General features: G+C 46.3%; 1 protein-coding gene across 1 annotated transcript in view; it reads left to right on the top strand.

The window, feature by feature from the left end:
* The window catches only part of srcin1b (SRC kinase signaling inhibitor 1b), a gene marked incomplete at its 3' end in the record, with an annotated part of 61,023 nt that extends 40,634 nt beyond the window's left edge, over positions 1–20,389 (top strand). The window contains exons 10-18 of the mRNA XM_080020849.1: positions 3,236–3,396; positions 4,570–4,745; positions 5,904–6,034; positions 9,749–9,896; positions 11,551–11,854; positions 13,248–13,611; positions 14,289–14,431; positions 15,169–15,318; positions 20,231–20,389. Of these exons, the coding sequence (XP_079876975.1) occupies positions 3,236–3,396; positions 4,570–4,745; positions 5,904–6,034; positions 9,749–9,896; positions 11,551–11,854; positions 13,248–13,611; positions 14,289–14,431; positions 15,169–15,318; positions 20,231–20,389 (1,736 nt within the window). The remainder of the gene's footprint in view (positions 1–3,235; positions 3,397–4,569; positions 4,746–5,903; positions 6,035–9,748; positions 9,897–11,550; positions 11,855–13,247; positions 13,612–14,288; positions 14,432–15,168; positions 15,319–20,230) is intronic.
* Between the last annotated feature and the right edge of the window lie 1,869 nt (positions 20,390–22,258).

Genomic DNA, 22,258 nt, shown 5'->3' on the forward strand with positions numbered 1-22,258 from the left:
TGTGGTGCGAAGTGGAGGGGCGTGGGGAGGAGCTGCGTTTACGTCATGGGCTGTAAACTTTATTTCCTTTTAATTCTTAGAGTAAACCGCTCTGTCCCCGTGTGGGAGGATGTCCCTGTCCATAGTGGTCAGGGTGAGCAGCAAGACCTGACCAGTTCCAGGACCAGTTCCAGGACCAGTTCCAGAATAGTTCCAGAACTACTTCCAGGACTAGTTCAAGGACTACTTCCAGGACTATTTCCAGGACTAGTTCCAGGACTAGTTCTGGTCCAACTAGACTGCATCCTTCTTCCTTGCGGTCGACATTGAAGGTCTTTGGATTTGACCCCGCTGCCCAAGGCTGCCAGGCAACCCTCGACCAGGTTCCTCACCTGCAATGTTTTGCGGGAGCTTACAATTTCACGCAATTTCTCCATTTATAAAATGAGAAAGATGAGTCCGAGAACATCTCTGGTTGTTTCTGTGATGTGCAGATCACGTGTCAGGTCATGGGGATTCATGACACGTGACTCCTTCTTCACTGATTGTACTCTTAGTTTAAAATTGTTGTTTATTTTCCATGGATTTGCAATTTTTTGCCGATTCCTGCAGTTTAACTGCAAAAAAAACCAACCCTGCATAAAACTAATTGAAGGTTTAACGTTTTTGGGAAAAGCCTCACGATCGATCGCAAAAGAGGAGGAGACCCGGTCGGTTGGGGAAAAGAGGATTTTCTAATGTTTGGGTTTATTTTACACAGTATTTTAAAAGCCGGACGTCAGGGTTGTGACACACAAAGGTGCTTTTGTCTTTTTGTCGTCCGCGGTTCCCTCTCGTGTGGGGTTTGTTATCAGGACGTTCGTTTCCTCTGCAGTCAAAGCCCAATTTTATCCATTTATTTTTTTTAAATCGTGAACGACAATGAGAATCGTCACAGAATACTCAGATGTTCAGCGTGGTCTCTCACTTCGCTCATCCATCATACTGAGTCATGACGTTATGACAGGTCTTTCCGAAGCGCGAGGCTGACGCTCAACGACCCAAACATGCTCCGCCCTCCTTCCGCTTCCAGGGGCCTGGAGCCGCCGCTTATTTATACACGTCTCGGTTGCTGCCGTGATGAAAGGGGCCCGAGGTCAGAGACGACAGAAAACCTTGAGCTTGTCGGTTTCTCAATGTCGGCGGATTTGAAAGTGAAAGATCACAAAGAAATCAAAGTTACTATGGAACGTGGGTTCACTGGGTTGACGGACTCGAAAAGACACGTTAAAGCCTTTCTGGAAAATACTCCAATTCATATCTTTACTTACTTTGCATTGCATTGGATTTTCAATGGGACCAAAAGGGGCCACTGCAACATATCCAGTGTATGTGTAAGGTACTGAGAATGTACAGTCAGGTGACGCAAGTAAACACCCGCTGATTGTTTCGCCCTCGTTTGGACTTGACTTTTTTGGGGAAACAAGCTTTTTGTCTATTTCACCCAGATTCAGACGAGAAGATCGATACCAATGTCATCCCACTATGTCCAACAGCGAGAGTTAGCTTTTAGCTCAATGCATGGCTGCAGATGGCAGCAACTAGCCTAGCTCCTGTGAAATTTACGGAAATGCCCCTTCCAGCATTTCCAAAACCACGTTTTTTTGAGCGATACATCTTTATGAAGCATAGCCAAATATCCACTCACTGGCCGCAGTGATTGTTAGCTGTGCAGCTCCGCTTCAAGTGAGTTGTGTGTTGCCAAGCGGGAAACGCAATGCCTCACAAACTGGCAACCCTACAGCACCAACACCCTGAGTTTCACAGGCGGGGCACATTCCGCGTCACATGGACAAAAAGCTAATTGTCCCCAAAAAAATCACTTTGAGGACATTATGATTTTGTGGTATTGTGGGAGAATGGCAGCGTAGACCATTTCTGAAATGGGGAGATTTTAGAATTAAGTTTATGACTGAAAATTTCGCTCGGGGCATTTTCCAATATCCGTTCACATCCACCAGAAGTATTATATGTAGACATAAGTATAATTTAGGTTTATAGCCGTGACTCGGTTTACGGTTATGAAGCCCTGGAGAGAATATCAGGACCCCAAAGCACAGACCATAACCGGAGGTTCTGTTTCTCAATGTGACGTTGTGCCACTTGAAAGTTAAAGATCGCTTGATGATGATGAGAAATCCCTGAAATGGAAGGCTTTCTGCGCAACGGTGGAAATCTGTGAAGTTCACAGTAGATGGCCGCTTTCTGTAGTACAGCTATTTCATTTGAAGTTATTAGAAACGTTTCCAGAAAGGCTACTTCACAGTTGGGGTTGAGAGTCGATAAGGGCGTTCTGTACTAAAGGACTATTCCACAGTTAGTTTACAGTAGATGGCAGCTTTTGGATTTATTCAGTTATATCATTATCTACTTCAGACTTTAAGAGTTTTTTGGGGCATGCTCCTATTTTACTCCCTGGCTGTTTAGTTGAAACCACCTTCTATGTCCCTTCCTGTTGTACTGCACGATGTGTGTGTGACTCTGACAAGGGATCGTAACTCTAATTATAGAAACTGTGTGTGATTCATCTCGACGTGTCTCCAGAGCTACTACGCCCGGACGCAGTAGGAATACTAATACCACTACTTCCTCTGTTGCTCCCTGCCCATGCTGTGTGACCGTCCTTAAGTCTGTGTTCTAGGCTGTAGTCCTTCTCTCCGACCCACGGTTACAGGAGGAGCTGTCCCAAATTGCCGATGCCGCATCCTAATAGTCCTAAAAGCCCTACACTGCATTCACCTCCACAATGGGAATGCACTTAGAAATGGAGATTGCACCGAAAAAAAGGTTGGATCAGATATCGGAGGGGGTGAAACAGACCCTTTAAAGAATCTAGCCTGAAATATGATGCATGGTGTGAAGAGAAGTGAAGTGCTGCGATTTTGCACAAATTTCCACTTCAAGCCATATTTCAGAAACCAAATGAAACAAAGCAGCCGCTTTGTGCAAGTCTTGTTGGTGATGAGTTTGAGCAAGGTACCTTTAGACGGCCGTCTCATACAATGTGCACCAGTACAAAAAACAATGGATTGGTATCATCAAGTTGTCAGTATCTTTGTGGGAACTGAAATAGTGGGATCTCTATTCAAATCATCCACCAGCGCCATCTTCCAGTGATTTGGGACGACTTCTGCCACTCCCCGTCTGTTATGTACTACAAGTGTTTAAGCAGCTGATAAACGGGCTCTGAATTAAAATCTCGCTGTTTAATGGACAGTTCTGACGCCGTCTGCCCCCCTGGCCCTGATGCCGCCCCCGTCCTCAGGATCCAGTCAGCCAATCACGGTGTCCCGCCTGCAGATGCAGCTCCACCTGCAGGGCCTGCAGCAGAACACCAACGCCCTGCGCAAACAGCTGTCCCAGCTGCGTGACATCCAGGTGGGTGACTGTGTGTGTGTGTGTGTGTGTTTGTGGATGATATTTGATAAGTGTGTATGGGTGTGTGCATGTGCACAATGGCTAGTCAACTGTCCATGTGACCAGTAGACTGCCTCCATGATTAGTGAACTGCTCCTGTGGCTAGTAAACTGTCCCCTTGATGACCAGACTGCCCCAGTGACCAGTAAAGTGTACTTGTGGCTAGTAATTTGTCCCTTTGATTAACAGTGCCTTTTTGACCAGTAAATATGCCTTCTGGTTGGACTAGTAAACTGTCCTTTTGACTACCAGACCATCCATGTGACTAGTAAACGGTCCTTTTGGCAACCAGACTGTCCCAGGGACCAGTAAAGTGTACTTGTGGCTAGTAAGCTGTTCCTTTGATTAACAGTGTCTCTTTGTCCAGTAAATATGCCTTCTGGCTAGCAGACTGTCCATGTGACTAGTAAACTGTCCTTTTGACTACCAGACTGTCCCTGTGACTAGTAAACTGTCCTTTTGACTACCAGACTGTCGTTGTGACTAGTAAACTGTCCTTTTGGCCACCAGACTGTCCCAGGGACCAGTAAAGTGTGCTTGTGGCTAGTCAACTGTTCCTTTGATTAACAGTGTCTCTTTGTCCAGTAAATATGCCTTCTGGCTAGCAGACTGTCCTTGTGATTAGTAAACTGTCCTTTTGACTACCAGACTGTCCCTGTGACTAGTAAACTGTCCTTTTGACTACCAGACTGTCGTTGTGACTAGTAAACTGTCCTTTTGGCCACCAGACTGTCCCAGGGACCAGTAAAGTGTGCTTGTGGCTAGTCAACTGTTCCTTTGATTAACAGTGTCTCTTTGTCCAGTAAATATGCCTTCTGGCTAGCAGACTGTCCTTGTGATTAGTAAACTGTCCTTTTGACTACCGGACTGTCCCTGTGACTAGTAAACTGTTCTTTTGACTACCAGTCTGTCGTTGTGACTAGTAAACTGTCCTTTTGACTATCAGACTGTCGTTGTGACTAGTAAACTGTTCTTTTGACTACCAGTCTGTCGTTGTGACTAGTAAACTGTCCTTTTGACTATCAGACTGTCGTTGTGACTAGTAAACTGTCCTTTTGACTACCAGACTGTCCCTGTGACTAGTAAACTCTTCCTGTGACTACCAGACTGTCCCTATCCCTGTTCCTTTTGCAGCTGGAGAACCAGGACTCTGTGCTGTCGCTGCTGAGGCAGACTGAGTCCGAGCTGAGCATCATGATGCTGGACGCCATGCGCACCCAGGAGGACCCACTGCAGAGACAGCGCCTTCTGGTGGAGGAGGAGAGACTCAAGTACCTCAACCAAGAGGAGCTGCTCATCCAGCAGCTGCAGTGAGTTCTACAGATTCATCTTTACAACAATAAGACTATAACCAGCCCAGTCTCATGAGGCCACCTTCAAAATGTGACGCTTAAACAAAATGTATTATCCTGCAACATTTTGACAAATTGATTTACAAATGGTATTTGGACGGATATATGGGAAAAAAAACACTTACAGTACAATACAAATACAAAAATACTGTTAAAATACTGTTTTTGAACTCAAACCAATGCATTTGATTGCATGCTGTTTTCTGTTAACAATATAGATGCCTTTAAAATTATATTTATGGCTTTGTATTTCTGGATTCAGAATGGATGGATTGTTCCAAATGAATGCATTGTTGTCACTGACCAATTAAATAAGAATAAAGTCCAGTCAGTTGGTGTTCTGAGATTTAACGTACAGTATCTACGTATTGCAAGACTGTGAATTTCTGCAGGGACTGGATAGATATACATGTATTTTAAGATGGATGGATGGGTGGAGAGATGGATGCACTTTATGAATTCCCAAAGGGGAAGCTGGATTGGTGACCCATGCATAAGATCGCGTGGTTCACAAAAAGACATGAATAAAACAATACAGTACATTCCAAGAGGACTTAATCATTGCTCGGGACTCTGCAATACCCATATTGCAACCCACTGCAATATCAGAAAATAATACCAGTGTCAGTACAGCCCATACCTCCATATTATACATTATGCTGCCAGAGAAATAGCCTCCACTACAGTTGTATACCCCTGGTTTAAAGTAAATAAAGTTGCACGCAGGCAAACTGTACTTCTGTTTGTTGTTCCAATTTGTCGCTAAGGCTAGAAGGATTTATCAGACCTTTTCCCATTTTTAAAAGAGCTAATTTAATGCAAATTCTAATGGGATTCTAAAGGAATACTTCTTAAATTCACAAATTAGAATCAAGCTTTGTGAAGTGAAAAAGGAAATGCATAGAAAATAATTAAATTATTTCCACAAACGCAAAATGCGAAACAGATGTCAATATCAGTCCGTAGATCAACGATGCAAATCAATAAGAAGAAAATTAAATTTCTTATCCCAATCCACATGTAAATGTTAGGGGTGCCCAGCATTTGCACTAAATTGGCTCCATATTCAGTCATGTTGTTGTTTTTGTTTCCAATTTCAAACCCAACATCCCACAGCGACCTGGAGAAGTCGGTGGAGGAGCTCCAGAGGAACTCGTCAGTGAACCACGGCTTGGTGACGGAGCAGGACGTGGAGCAGAAGAGCAAGGAGCTAAGGAAGCTTGGAGAGACGCTCACCGAGCTCAAGAGTGAGTCAAGGCAATTTTATTTTAGCTTTATTCTAGAGGAAAGCTGTCTTTTTAAACAATGAATGAAGACAAATAAAACAAAAAAAAAAACATTGTAGAAAAAACAATTTGCAGATGATAAGTCAATTAACACATTTTTAAACTGTCCAAATTAGATGAGCTTGACAAAATTTAGAGAGCTGTGAAATCTGTTCCACTTATGGGTTGCACAGACTGAAAACGGTGCCACAGTATGTTATATTTTGTTAAATTTATAAGATAGACGCCAATCAGCCTCAACATTAAAACCACTTGACTTCTTCCCATAGTGCATCCTGGTGCCATCTCTTCCCCAGGTAAATGAAAATCAAAAGAAGAAAAGGTGATTCATCAGACCTCCACCTTCTTCCATTGCTCCATGGTCCAGTTGTGACGTTCACGTCTCCATTGTAGGTGCTTTCAGGGGTGGACAGGGGTCAGCGTGGACACTGTGAGCGCTCCCACACGCAGCAAGCTGCCATGCACTGTGTGTTCTACACCTTTCTATCACAGCACCATTCACTGTTTCAACACTTTGTGCTACAGTAGTTCTTCTGTGAGATCGAACCAGACGGACTGGACTTCACTCCCCACGTGCATCAATGAGCCTTGGGCCCCATGACCCTGTTGCCGGTTCACCGGTCGTCCTTTCTTGGGGCACTTTTGGTCGGTAGTGACCACTGCACAGTGGGAACAGCCACAAGACCTGTGCTTGTGGAGATGCTCTGACCCAGTCGTCTAGCATCACATACTGTTTAATAAAGAATAAACTATGTACATATTAAACATCCTGCTTCTGTTCCGAGACACAACAGAAGTGACAGTGATTAAACTTCACAGTTGAATCATTCATGCCAATGCATTTTATGCAGCAATTCAATAATAACGACATTAAACACGATCCAGATGTGGTGACAGGTGTTTTATATCAAAATAACACTAATGTTGAAAAGCACAAAATATTTTGGCATAACAATGACATCATTCTGTGTGTACCACAGTGAGTATATTAACAACCACTTAAAAAACAATGACTGCACGGTGACTGACTGTTTCTGCACGGTGGGATTTTCCATGAATTAGTGATGATTTGAAAACACATCAAAACAAATCTCTGGAAAACAGTCTCGGTGGAAGTGATCTGGAAGTTTTTTTTGTACCAGCGTACGACAGAAACTCCAACAATCCTCCAAGTGCTTTCCCCCCCAAATCACAGGACTCCTCTTTGCCGCCGTTTCTTCCAGTACAGTTCTTTGTGGTTTTTCCACTGTCCAGCTCCTGTGTGGGGGCCCTTCGCACCAAACGTAACCACACTCTGAGATAGTGAGGTGGAAAATGCAGTTTTTTTTTACATGAAGTGCCACGGCGTTGAAAGCAACGCCTTTGCTGTGCCGTGGGAAGGGAAAGGTCAGAGCGCGGAGAGGTGCTAAAACACAGTTTGGCCACTTATGGCGGCGGTAAGTCACCGCTAAATATTTATGACTCCGCCGTGACGTTAATTGGTATTCCAGCGGCGGCTGTCCGTCTCGCGCCCTGAAACGGACATAAATATGGATGAGCCTCAGCTGACCGGTGACACCTCATTATCATTTCCCGTCCGCCGACCGCTTCCCTCCGCCGAGCGCCGGCCTCCGGAACATTTTTTGCTTAGCGGAGCCTGGAGACGCCGTCCCCTTGGAATTCCACCATTTCGGTTTTTCGGGGACTAAGCGCACGGGAGGGAGTCCTCTGAAGATATTTGTCACGGCTCAGTCGCCCAATCAGCCGCCGCGCTGCAGGTGTGAGGGATTGGTGCACTGGGCGGAAACCTTGACTGTCGCCCAGTGGGGAGATACGGTGACGCACACACACGCACACGCACACGCACGCACACGAGCGCGCACGCACACACACACACACACACACACATACACACACACACACACACGCACACACACACGCAGGCACACGAGCGCGCACGCACAGACACACACACACAGACACACACACACACACACACATACACACACACACACACACACACGCACACGCACATGCACGCACACACACAGGCGCGGTATTGCCGCATGTTTTGACAGAAGAGGATCATCCTCGTCTCCTGAGAGAAGTGTTGCCTGAAGATGGTTTTTCTTTTCATGTCTGTGCTCCTGTTTATCGACGGACACCCACATATACACACACATGGCTACGCCCGAATCCACACAATCACATTACATTTACCTCATGGTACCTCATTTACCCAAGCTGGGGTCCGTGGCCCATGAGGTGGTCCTCAAAGGAAATGCACAGCAAAGTTGTTATCATTCTATAGTTTGACATGTTTTGATTTGTATTGATTGTGATGGAGGGGTGGAGGTAGAGTGGGGGCGGGCGGGGTGGAGGGAGAGGAAGTCATAGCAGAGGGTGGCAGTGCGAAGTAGAGGTGGACGGGAGGCAGAGCACAGGTAGAGAGAAAGGTAGCGTGAGGTGGTGGTGGAGCACAGGTAGAGAGAAGGTAGGGCGAGGCGGTGGTGGAGGCAGGTGGAGAGAAAGGTAGGGCGAGGCGGTGGTGGAGGCGGGTGGAGGTGAGGTTGGGTAGAGGTAGAGGTGAGTAGAGCGTGTCTAGATTAGAGGGAGGTAGAGTCGGGGAAGAGGAGAAGGAGGATGTAGATTGGGACGTGGGGGAGGGAGACTAGAGGGATGTAGAGTAGATGTAGAGTAGATGTGGAGTAGATGTAGAAGGACGTAGAGTACATTTTGTCGTTGACCTCCCGTCCTGCTGTCTCCTCCATCCCTCGGCGTCTCCATCTTTTCACGGCGTTAAAGGAAAATTCTATTTGTGGAAGCGTTATGGCGGTTACGCCTCCTCGCCGCGCTCCCCGTCCTCCTGCTCCTCGCTTCCCCTTCCTCTTAATCCGTTTCATGTTTACCGGGCCAATGAGCCTCGTCCCCCGCAGTTTCCCGGCGATACAGCGTCTCCGGCAAAACACGAGGAGGCGGACGGGGGTTCCTGCCTCCCGGCGGACCCCGCCCTGCGTCTCCACATCTCGCTGTGAAATGCTGAGCGGGGCGTGGCGCTGTGCGTACCTGCTCTTTGACAGGCCGTGCGGTGGGAACCAGAGGGGCCTCGTCGCTCGACGTCGATGCCCGATTTTGAAGGTCAAAGGAGGCCGATCGCTGACATCTCGGTCGGATTCACATTTCAAGTCGTTTGTTTCCCTCCCGGGATTTGTCCGTCCAGTCATTCACAATTCTGGGATTTTTTGTGTTTTTCTGTACAGCAACAAATGGGTTAGTCAAAACTGAATGGACTGAAATCTAAAGAGAGGATACAAAGAGGAAGTGCCTGAATGACCCAAACCTTAGATATAAAATATTATATCAATATTCCAATAGTACTAACATAAATCAGAAACTATTTTGCACCATACAGTATACTGACTTGTCAGTACACGGGATCCACAGATACTAATACCACTACGGGAACCCAGAACCAGGTCCGGTCCTTCTACAATACATACATACAAACATAACGTGGCTTAGTTGCATCGAGTTTCCATCCCATGTTTCACTTTTAGAACTCGACAAACTCATATTTCCAGTGTTTGTGTGGGTGCTCTGCATCGTAGGGCACCCGGGCATGAAAAAATGTTTTATTCTTGTTTATATTAAGAAACCGCCACCTTCTCCATGACGCTCCGTTTTTTTTCGGTCCAGACCAGTTCCCCAGCCTGCAGAGTAAGATGCGGGTGGTGCTGCGGGTGGAGGTGGAGGCCGTCAAGTTCCTGAAGGAGGAGCCGCTCCGCCTGGACGCCCTCCTGAAGCGCTGCAACAACATGACCGACGCCCTGAGCAGCCTGCGCAGGTTCGAGCCCCCACAGCGCCCCCGCCCGCCAGGCCGGGAGGGAGGCCACACAAAGCCGGAGCTCGGCATCCGAGCCGAGGATGAAATAATACCAATGAAAGGAAGACGCGTGCGCGACTGTCTGGCATCAGTGTTGATTAAATACTAACGTTCAGAGTTTAATTTTTAAATAAGCGGAATAAATAGTCGGCACTTTTGAGCCATGGTTCCTCAAAGGGGCAATAGGCAACTGTTTTGCTTTTACTTCTCCTTATGGAGTTTATGCTGATTGCACAGTGTCACGTCCATAGAACGATGACATCATCAGTGTTTGGATCGGTTCCCGATGCGCCTCCATGTCACGCTGCATTGGGACTCAACGCAGAAGACCCTCATTGCACCGGGTGGAGGAATGTAAACGTTGTCGCGGTTTTCATCCGCAAACACTGCAGCTCCCCGGTCGACTTGTGTCCGTTTCCAGGCCGGCCACGCCCGTTCCAATATGGCGGCCACGTTGACGCACCGCAGCGGTGGGCCGAAGCGTTCGGCACGGCGCCCATGCCTACGATTGCGCCCCCGAAATAATAACACAAGAGTAAAATCTGGACGGTAATCAAGGAATGTGGTTGTCTCTGCCGCAGCGGCACAAAGGTTGTGTGTTGCCCCTTTCACCAAAACTCAAATGTATTTTTCCCTTTTTGCCTTAATTTAGATGCATGAAATATGGTCTGGAATCAACAAAAGACTATGAAATATATTTGGTTCTGCGTTATAGTAATAATGTTGCGTACTAAATATTACCTTGTTTAGTTCCTTAAAAAAAGTACGTTTCTAGCAAGTTACTAAATGGAACCGCACTACAAATGTTGTGTTGTGTATAAGTCCCTCTGGACCGCGCCCATCACCTTCTGCCGGGCCTCCGTGCACACGACGTAAACCTTCAGGGTAAATTCCGAAACCCCGCTGGGAAAAATACACGCGAGTAATACACTAAAATACACTACTTCGCCCCAAGCGCTCCGCAGCTGCAGCCCGAGGCCCCAGTCACAGCAGGGGTTCCTTGGCCTGACAGAGTCCACTTGCATGCCGGCCAGCTCGGCGACCGGGGAGCTCCTCCATTCAGCGTTCCCACCCCGTTGAAATAACGCGGCGCGTTGCCGATCCTCCCGTGGGGGGAAATCCGCAACTTTGCACTCGTGCGGGATTTTGCGGAAGGTGGAAGCGCGCAAATTGTGAGCCGCCGGGGGGGGGGGGGGCGATAGAGCGCTGAGGTTTTGGACACATAACCTTGACGGAAGAAGAGTGCGCAGGGCGAGGAGTTATTGAGTGGTGCTGGCATCCCCGTTGCCCTCTAGTGGATGGGAGGCCCCTGGTGGAGCCCCAATGCGCACGAACACACTGGCACCGCCGCCAGTTTTGCTCTTGCTTCTTTCTCCACCAGTTTTAATGGACGTTCTGAATCATTTCCAGCAACGTCAATCACATTTAGATCCGGACACTTTGCAACGTTTAAATCCACCGATCGTGACAATGACGTTGGAATGAATCCAATTCGGGGCAAAATCTCGGAGTGTCATGCGGGCGTGACCCGCACCGTGTTCCCGCTGCCGCCGTGTGGGGGCCTGATCCTTGTCCTGTGTGTTGTCAGTGTATTGTACCCGCCCTGTACGTACAGACAGGTGACGGAGGGCGCCTGGAAGGGTCCGGAAGACCTCTCCGCCCAGGGGGCCAAGAGGGCGGCCGAGGACCCCGGCCGGCTCCCGGAGATGGACATCCTGGGCGGCCCCCCGCTCGGCCTCAGCGACGGCCTGGCCAACTGGATGCCCGTCCCGGTCGGCGAGGGGCCGACCGGGACGGATGCCTCCGGCGCCGAGCAGGACCTCCCGCCGCCGCTGTCCATGGCCTTCAGGAACCGGGTCCTGGACGAGCTGCCGAGCCGCCGCCCCGCCGATAAGTCTGTGTCGGCCGAGGTCAGACTGGTAATGAGGCTTCTGCTTCGGATTATACGCGTGTATGTGTGTGTATGTGTGTTTGTTTGTGTGTGTGTGTGTGTGTGTGTGTGTGTGTGTGTGTGTGTGTGTGTGTGTGTGTGTGTGTGTGTGTGTGTGTGTGTGTGTGTGTGTGTGTGTGTGTGTGTGCGTGCGTGTGTGTGTGTACGTTTTTCTTCTGTTCTGCGGCTGGATGAGTGTTGATGGGCGTCCAGCCAGGCGGTGGATTCCCATCTGAACGATCGCAGACGACTGGGAGGACGGTAAATAGTTAAATTTCACGCCACCCCGGAAACACACGTAAAAAGACGCTTTTTCCAGCCGCTTTTTGGTTTTTCAAGTGGCAGCACCTGGTTTATTTGTTTTGGCATCACACCAAACACCGCCACCTCCATGTCCTCCACTGTTCCTGTACGGGAACAGAAGATGACGTCACGGCGGGTTTCGTGCGGCGTCGCTATGGCGACCGGCTGCATGGAGGGGGGCACCGTCCGCAGCGGGAAACTAAGCACCCGGTGCCAAAAGCGAGTCGGGTGGGGCCGGCCGCGGGCGGCGGAAGCGCGGCGCCGCAGAAGAGGCGGAACGCCGCGTTCATCGGAAGTGTCAGTTGTTTTGCCCGTGAAGCCTCTTGATTGCGCTTCCGCCGCCGCGCTCGCCTCGCCTCGCCTCGCCTTGCCTCGCCTCGCCTCCCTCCGTTTCGAAATGTCTCCGCCAGTCCACGCGCCGCGCTTCCGCCCCCGCCCGTCCGCGGCTGCGTCTTTCATGCGCGTGAGCAGGGAGCTGAGGAGGGAGCTGTTAAGTCTTTGTCACGTCGGCGGCTCGGAGGGGATCAGCGCCGGGAGAAGGGGTGGGGGGGGGGGGGGGGGTTGAGCAAAGCGCAGGATGTTAAAGCGACGCCCGGGTGCTTCAAACCTCCCTGGGATTTCAAGGTCTCGGCGCCTCCCCCAGTAGTTTGCCCCGATCTGCGCCTTTTATCCGTCTCCCCCGTCGGAGGCCGGGAGGCGGTGGTGTTTTTAGCGTTTGAGCCCCATCCCCCCGGAACCACCTCCCTCTACTCATCCGAGTGTTATCAGGTTTGAGACCTTCATTCGTCGTGGTTTGTTTTATATGTTGCCATGTCCTTTTAATTTCATCTATTTATTTATTTCATTTTCTATGTCCCCTCTTCTTTTAATCTCCCTTTCATAATTACAGGAAGATTAAAGGTGCGGACATGGAAAATGAAATAATTGTGCTCATGCGACCTGCATCACACCGCACTCTGTGACAGTACGCTTTGGACAAGGGCTAATGACAAATACTGTAACGCGGCACGGTGTGTCCGTCGATTCAGTGTGATTGAACAAAAGCGTGACGCGCACCACGCTGTGCATGTGGTGTCCAGGCTGCGGAGCGGGACTGGGAGGAGAAGCGAGCCAGCCTGACCCAGTTCAGCGCCCAGGACATCAACCGTCTGCTGGAGGAGACCCAGGCCGAGCTGCTGAAGGCCATCCCCGACCTGGACTTCGCCGCCCGCCACATCACCAAGCCGGCCGTGCCCCCCAAGCCCCAGATCACCATGCCCCCGGCCCCCACCACCGCCACGCCCTCTCCGGCCGGATGCTCCGGCAGCGGCGGCGGTGGCGGGGCGGCCCCCGGGGGCGCCAACCCCAACAGCGGCCCTGGTGGCGACTCCCAGCCGGGCAAGGTGCAGATGGCTGCCCAGAAGCTGAACAGTATGGAGGGGGCGGGGTCACGCCGCGGCTCTGGTAAACTGGACTTTATTGTGATTTTTGACTTTTGGCACAATCCGTGCATTATGATTTTTCTTTGATTTCTTTTTCTTGACTTTTAATTATTTTTTACTAAATTTTAATCATTTTATATTGTAATGCTTGATTTGATTCATTTTGAAGGTGTTAAAAATATTGGCCACTCCTAAGAGAGTAAGTGCTGAGAAGAAGAAGCGGATGATGTCGATTGAATCAAAGCATGAAAACATGAGCCATTCTCTTCGACAATCTCTTTTATTATGTTTTATTATGTTTTTCTACAATATTTGTTAATTATAAATACATTTTTCTTATTTAAAAACAGTTAACAAAAGAAAATTGCAGTGTTTTTTTGGGGGCTGGAACGGATTAATGGCATTTCAATTAATTTCAATGGGCAAAATTGATTTGCTGTACGAGCAGATTGAATTACGAGCTCTGTCACGGAACAAATTAAACTCATAAGTCAAAGCACCACTGTATTTGCAAATGTTTTCTAATGGTTCTAATATTACATATTTTTATACGGTCAATTAAACTTCTCATCTTCTTAATAAAATGCATTGTTATGTTGTTATTGTTAGAATTATATTGTTATTATTATTATAATTATAATCATTATCATTTTAATGATTATTTTGTGGTTGTCGCCGTTGTTTTCCTGCGTTCTGCAGCAGAGCTGAGCGTCACCAGGTATCGAACCGAAAAACCCTCCAAGTCTCCGCCTCCTCCGCCGCCGCGCCGCAGCTTCCCGTCCGCGCACGGCATCACCACCAACCGCAGTGGGGAGGTCATCATCACGGCCAAGAGCCTGAAGGTCAGGAGGTCGCACCGCGTGTCGGGGGGCGGGGTCGGTGGATCAAACCGAAAAGCCGCTTCTTATTCTCTTTAACGTGCTGCGTATGAAACAGACAAACCACCGCGAGGAGGCAGTGCACCTGGTGATGTACAGTTACCTGAAAAACAACAAAAATAAAAGAGATGAACAATTCAGATAAACCTTCAAATGAACAGTAAAGAATGAAACTAAAATATAAACAATGAAAACAAGGAAGATTTGGCAATATAAGGAAAAAATTCAATCGTTCAAAATGTGAAGAGCAGTTATTTCAGCATGAACATGAATTGTCAACCATCAATTTTCACGAGTGTGACAACCCTCACGGGAACGTTGGTAGAACAACCTGCCAAAAATCAACCTGTCAAAGTTCTCCTATCGGCTTTAAATGCTTAAATGCAAATATTAAGCTTCATTTCCAGGGGAAAGTACGCCCACTATGTGGCCACTGAGCTGTTTTTAACTATGATATTATTTGGCGAGTGTTTTTTTTTTTCTTTCTTTTTTTCCCCCGCGCTTTTATTGTGAAACCGTTACCGTTCGTGTCGGGTGTTTGATGGTGGTCCTCTGACGAGCAGGGTGTTGGAGCAGCGGGAGGAAGGTGAATGGTCCTCTTTTAGGAGGTGAAGCGGGCGTGCAGGACGGTGGCGTCCACGCCACCCCCCGTCGTGGGTGGAGGCCCTGACCGCGCTCTCTTTCCCCTTTTTCGCCCGAAGCTGGACGAAGACGGCGAGCTGCCCAAGACGCTGGTGAAGCTGCGGCGGACCCCGTCGGACATGCCCCGCCCCGCCTCCACGCCGCCCGTCATCGCGGCCTCCGCCATCCAGGACGAGGACGACGAAGAGAAGATCATCGCCGAGCTGGAGGTATCGACCTGGAGGTTCAGTCGGCGTCCAGAAATGAATGAAATGACATGTTTTTTATTTTTTGTTTCTTTTTGAGTTTGTTTTTTTCTTTGTGATTTCTTTGGGCCGGTGGTTCTCAGCCGGTCTGGTCTCCGGATCCAAATCTGTCCCAGAAGATACAGGAAGATTTGCACCGTTCAGACTCATTCCACTGAATGTTCACTATTCATGTTTGTGACGTGAGGTCACGACAGTCGCACACTGCAGTCATTTATTTCAAAATAAAAGCGTAGCGTCGGGAATTCAGTACAAATTAGATGCATACATTGCTCTATTATCTCTTATTGGTCACACTCAGTGGTTTCACATATTAAGACAAAATGTAACCCGGGTAACAAGGTAACCGGAATAAATAAAAAAAATATAATTTCATTTATTTAATGAAAAACAGTTATCAAACACCCATATCACCAGAGTGAAAAAAGTAATTTCCCCCTTAACAGTAATAGCTGCACGGGAAAAAATATTACATTGGAATTATTTTATTAATAATAATAATAATAATAATAATAATAATAATAATAATAATAATAATAATAATAAAAATAAACTTTATTTCTATGGCACCTTTCGTACAAGATTTGCAGCTCAAAGTGCTTTACAGACATTTGGGAATCAATGGTTTACAGTAATTAATAATTTAAAGTGAATGAATAGTACATCTAAAGAGAAAACAAAAAACAACAGTCCAACAAAATGATGTGTTTCACTTCCCATTGAATTGGTTAAATATGTTTCTTAATTGACATCAAAAAATGCACTCTTAATTTCTCATTTTCAAATGGGAAGACACCCTAAAATTACGGTTTGACAAACTAAAGCAATATTTTTAAATGGCACCAATCTTGTCCAAAAACATTTCAGACACATTTGTTGGTTTTTGAGCTCATGAATATGTAAATAAAGAGAGGTTTCTGGAAAAAGTGGACGTCCACACAACCTGGCCGTCCGCTCTAAATGGACCTGTGACCCAGTTGTGGGACCGGGACCCACCGGTTGAGAACCACCAACTGTTTTTGGGCGTTATTAATGTGATAAATAACCCTCCCTGCACGCTGGACGTCATCCCCTCCCCAGATATTTGAGCGAGCCCCACGCTCTGCTCTGTCCAACACCGTTCCCAGGGCTGCAGCCCCCAGTATCACGGGAGGAAAGGTAACCACGACGACCAAACACCTACAGCGCCTCCTCCTCTGCGTCCGAGCTGTGCTAACGCTCTTCCTTTCAGTCTTGTGTTTACCGCCGTGTCTCTGAAACACACATACAGCTCAGAATCTGATCTGTCGGGCATTTTCATAAAAAAATCAAGATAGATAAAATGAATGTAAATTAAAAAAGTACATTTTCATAAGCGAGGAATTTGTTGTTCTATAGATTTGTGCATTGCTGTACGGATAACAACCATAAAAAAATAAAAATAAACAGGGATAGCCAAATATAAATACATGGAAGCAGTATGGCTGCCCGTGTGAACAAAATATAAATGATGTATAAATATACAAGTGCAGGAGTTCCAGGAGGACTACGGAGAATAAGAGCTTGGTCCAAACGGGGTCTCAGTGCAGCTCGGGTTCTGCAAGACAACATGAGGGAGTGTGAGTTAAAAAGCTTTTCACGATGGTTGCAACGTGAAAAAAGCAGACTTCGATGACATCATCATCGTAACTAATACAACCATCCACGTTTATGACCCTTTTCCCATCGACTCTGCCATTAAAACGGCAGAATTCAGAAGTTTTGTTTTTTTTGTTTCTTACAGAAGGATGACGAGTCGGCCACGCCCTGCTGTGCAATAACGAAAAACAAGATAACTCTAAACAAAAATAATAATGATAAAGTAGCGATGATTATTTTATGACATGATAGTAAAATATGTTTCTGTTCATATAAAACTGATGAGTAACTCCTACAGCGCCGACGGAGGTATCTGAACGCAGCTGACAGGTTAAAAAAAATAAACAAATTAATAATCCCAATGAATTATCCATGTTTTACCGACGTGATGAAACGCTTGAAACCGGGCTGGATTTTTTGTTGTTTTTTTTCCGATGGAGGAAACGCGACAACAAGACGTCAGGCTGCTTTCAGTGATGACATCAGGCTGTCAGAGTGGAGCCACCTCAGGGCTGAAGCCATTTTCTACCTGGAGCGCTCACACACTTTAAATGACGTTGACACTGGAGCCATAATCACAGCAAATGAAGCAGTAAAGTGTGTGTGTGTGTGTGTGTGTGTGTGTGTGTGTGTGTGTGTGTGTGTGTGTGTGTGTGTGTGTGTGTGTGTGTGTGTGTGTGTGTGTGTGTGTGTGTGTGTGTGTGTGTGTCTCTGTGTGTGTGTGTGTGTGTGTGTGTGTGTATGTGTGTGTGTCTGTGTGTGTGTGTGTGTGTGTGTGTGTGTGTGTGTGTGTCTCTGTGTGTGTGTGTGTGTGTGTGTCTCTGTGTGTGTCTCTGTGTGTGTCTGTGTGTGTGTGTCTCTGTGTGTGTGTGTGTGTGTGTGTGTGTGTGTGTGTGTGTGTCTCCGTGTGTGTGTGTGTGTGTGTGTGTGTGTGTGTGTGTCTCTGTGTGTGTGTGTGTGTGTGTGTGTGTGTCTCCGTGTGTGTGTGTGTGTGTGTGTATGTGTGTGTGTCTCCGTGTGCGTGTCTGTGTGTTTTACAGAGTGTGGAGGTGGAACAGAGGACACGCACACAACCTTCTAATTATCCTGGTCAATATTTAATATTTCATTTGCACTCTGCACGGCTCTGGGCTCAGCAGCAGCAGCAGCAGCAGTGGGAGGGGGGAGGTCGACCAGCGCTTCAGAGAACACTTTACCCGCTGAGCACCATCTAGACCTGGGGTTCCTAAACTCTGGGTCACGGCTCCCTAGAGGCCCATGAAGGAATTTCCAGGGCCCTACAGCAAAATTAGATTTATCTCATAATTATATTTATTACATTTGCCATTATTATATTAGATTTTTATTATGTATATTTATTTTCATACTATTACTACTACTACTATACTACTGCTACTTTATACTTATAATACTATATATTTATACTGAACCACACTGATGATGACATGTTGTTGTTGTTGTTGTTGATCTTTTTTGTCAGGGGGGCTCAAGTTAAATGTTAAACCGTACGTCAGCTTATTACAGGCAGCCAGGGCTTTATGTCGCTTCACACCGAATCCGTAATCGCACCGGACCGTCGGCTCCTCCCTCGAGTGGCCGTCGGATGAACTGCGCCCGGAACCAGCAACTCGGTTTTTAAACCTCCTTTGAATGCTCCCGGTTTGTTGTTGCTTCTTGTCTGATTCGGTGTGAGGACGGGATTGAGTCGAAACAAAGCCAGAAAAACGTCATTTATGAAAATATAATAATATTAATATTGATAATAATAATATTTACGTTTGGAAAGCCCTGCCCCTAAACATCTAACCGCCTAATTCCATTTGAACTTCAGTCCGGCTCAGTGGAGCTCTCATTTACCGTCGTGCGGAAGACTTAGATGGAATTAAACGTCACCTTCAAAGTAACAACACGTCAATGTAACGTGACATGTGGTGTTTGAAACTACGCCGGCGACGGCCGTTCTCCGCCCGCCGTTCTCCGCCCGCCGGGGGCCGCAGACGTGCGTTGGAGGTTCACTTGTGGATGACGTTTCAGGACCGCGAGACGTCTCCTCACCGTCGTTTCCCCTTTCTTTTCTAACCCTCCTAACGCTCCCTCTCCTCCGCCGCCTCCGCCGCCTCCACCTTCCTGCGGCCGCTCTGCTTAGCTCCCGACAGATGTCCAAACATATTTTTACAACTTCTGTTTGTGGAAATGTTTTTGGGAGCGTTAACCCTAAACCTGTGTGATTTTCTGGACTGTGTGACTAGTATGGATGAAGAGAAGTAGTTGTTTTAGTTCCTCTCCGTCGGTTGTTGATGCATTATTATTAATATTATTAATCTTGTTATTATTAATATGATTAGTCTTGTCATTGATATTATTATTATTATTATAATTATTATTACAAGACTAATACAAGACTAATAATATTATTATTATTAATAATAATAATAATAATAATATTATTAGTCTTGTTATCATAATTAATATTATTAGTCTAATTATTATTATTATTATTATTATTATTATTATTATTATTAGTCTGTTATCCTTATTATTATTATTATTATTGTTATTGTTATTGTTATTATTATTACTATTATAAGTCTTGTTATCCTTATTAATATTATTAGTCTTATTATTATTATTATTATTATTATTATTATTAATAATAATACTGTTAGTCTTATTTTTATTGTCTTTGTCTGGAAATAACTGGAGTTAGTGTCGTACAAATGTTCAAATAAGTTGTATTAACATTTCTCTCATTGCCTCGGATATGAAAACAATAACACTGAATTATGGCCGTTGAAAATACATAGAAATTATTATCATGTGTACCACAGTCGGGAAAAAAATGAAACCACAGAATTTTACTGTTAAATAGTACTGCACAGTAAACATGGTGGAAACGTAATGACGATTGAGAGAGACAACGCACATTTACCCTCAGTGGTTGATTTCAATTGATCACGTCCATATTTCCATTGAAAAAACAGAAATGTATTGTTTAATAAATGTGTTAATATAGCGATACATAGAATGTGAACCAAACAGCCTTTTTATTTTTTTACACTATTGAAAACCAGACAATAATAGCGGTGGTTCCCCCGTGTCTCGCAGGAAGTTAAAATAACCTGCACCTTTAACATCGTAAATGATTCCAAATTGTTGTTTTTTTTTCGTTTTGTTTTTATAAATAATAGTACAAAAATCGGAATAAAAAATATTTAAATAAGTGATTCTCACATCTCCAACGCTTCCCTCCGCCCTGCAGAGCGCCAGCACCTGCCCCGGCCCCGCCAAGGGCCCCCAGCCCACGGTGGCGGCCCGGCTCAAGCACCTCCAGCAGGGCAGCCTGGAGAGACCCAAAACCCGGAAACAGAAGGAGGACTTCTCCAAGGTCCAGGGCCAGCAGCAGGTATTCCACTTCTGAGAACAACAGCAACAACAACAACAACAACAACAACAACAACAACAACAACAACAACCCCGAAATGGACTTAAGCGTCGTCTGTAGCTCCTCCTCTTCAGACTCTGGATGAACTCCTGGGAGATGAGGACAAAAAAATGTATTTAAAAACAACAACAACAACAAAAACAACAACAACAACAACAACAACTCTGGAAAACAAGCAGGAAACGGGAGATATTAAACACAAGGACGAGGACGAGGTGGACTTAAAAAAAAAAAAGAAATATATATATTGCTTTTCAACAGCAGTTCTTGGTGTGCGTTCTAGATATTTGGGTTCCCTGGATGTAAAAAGAAGCTTGCGAAGAGGACAAGCCTCGGTTGTGACGGTGACGTGGGCGTCTCCCCTTTCTCCGGGGGAAGGTTCCGTTCGCGCCTGCGTCAGATTCAACGAGCGGAGGAAACTGGAGATAGAATTTAAAAAACCTTCGTGGATACGACGTGCGACCCGAAAGCCTCCGGCGCCGCTGCAAATAAGCGGAAAAAAACAAACAAAAAAACAAACGCCTCACGACCCGGAGTCGGACGATTTTACGTAATTTTCGCCGTCCCCAGAGGGCCGAAGGTCTTCACCTACAGGTGAAGGTTCCTGTAGGTTCATACATTGGTTGGAAGGTTCCTACAAGGTTCATATTCAGAGGCTGGACAAGTCCGGATCCGGAAAGTATAAATCCAGTTTCCATGTTTTGGCTCCAGCCGTGCGCTGATCCAGCTAGTTCCACTCCGTCGAGTTAACTTAAAATGTGCGTCTGAGTTTTTTTAATTTCAAGTTGAAAACAGGCAGAGAAATATGCATTTTAAAAAATGGAAGAAATTCTTTTTTTTTTCTCGTTGATCCGAAGACTCAGTTTCAGCGTTTGTGGTTTGCCTGCAAACACCGGGGTGGATTTTTACTTTCTGGATTTTCCAGATTCAGTTCATCCATCCAAAACATTTGGAAGCTTCCTCTTTGCTCTGCGTGTGCGTCCTTTTACCTCCATCCCGCCGAGCCGATTGAATGATATTTAATTATCCGATTGCGTAAATATTTCCATTCAAGACGACAATATCCTCAAGAGACGTGCGTCCTTCATGGGAAAGTGTTCGTTAAATCATTTGTAGTTTTGGAGAATGAGAGATTTTTTTTTACACTCTGGCGATTAAAAAAAAAAACAGGCTTAAATAGGCCTTTGTAGCTATCAATATAATTTTCCTGAATTATTATGAATTATGTCCAGATACTCACTGAGTAAAAGGCGGAAAAAGCATTCAATAACATTCGTGCCCGAATCAAAAGAGAAAGCAAAGCACAAGTTCAGAGTCTGGAAGTGAACATTTTATTTTAGATAGATAAAAAACAGCCTCATTCTTATTACTTATGTCGCTGAATGCGCAAAATCCAAAATGTAAAAAAAAAAAAAAGTTTAGATTTATCAAAATACTGAGATCCAACGCAGACGCCGAGGTGCGCGAGAGAAGCTGCTCGTCTGGAAAACGCTGCTGTGAGAGGAAAAAAAAAAAACAAAAAAAAAAGGAGTGAAAGGTGGAGCTTGAAAGCTCCGCCCGTCTTATCGGCGCCGGCAGACGCTGGGATCCCACCCTCCCGTGTCCGCCAACGCGACACCCCCCCCCACCCCACCCCGAAAAATGCACCCCTCCGAAAAAAAAAAAAAAAAAGCCTCTGAGAGAAGACGTCCCCCTGGAAGACGGTGATAACACCCTGACCGCGCCCTCCGCTCCCCCAATCCCCCTCTCGCTTTCACCGCGCGGACATAATCCCACGCCTCTCCCAGGATACCCGCCATGGAATTTATTTCCCGTCACTTTCGGGGGAAAGAGAGAGAATCCATT

The sequence above is a fragment of the Zeus faber genome (genome assembly GCF_960531495.2).
Source record: "Zeus faber genome assembly, chromosome: 20".
Classification (NCBI taxonomy): domain Eukaryota; kingdom Metazoa; phylum Chordata; class Actinopteri; order Zeiformes; family Zeidae; genus Zeus; species Zeus faber.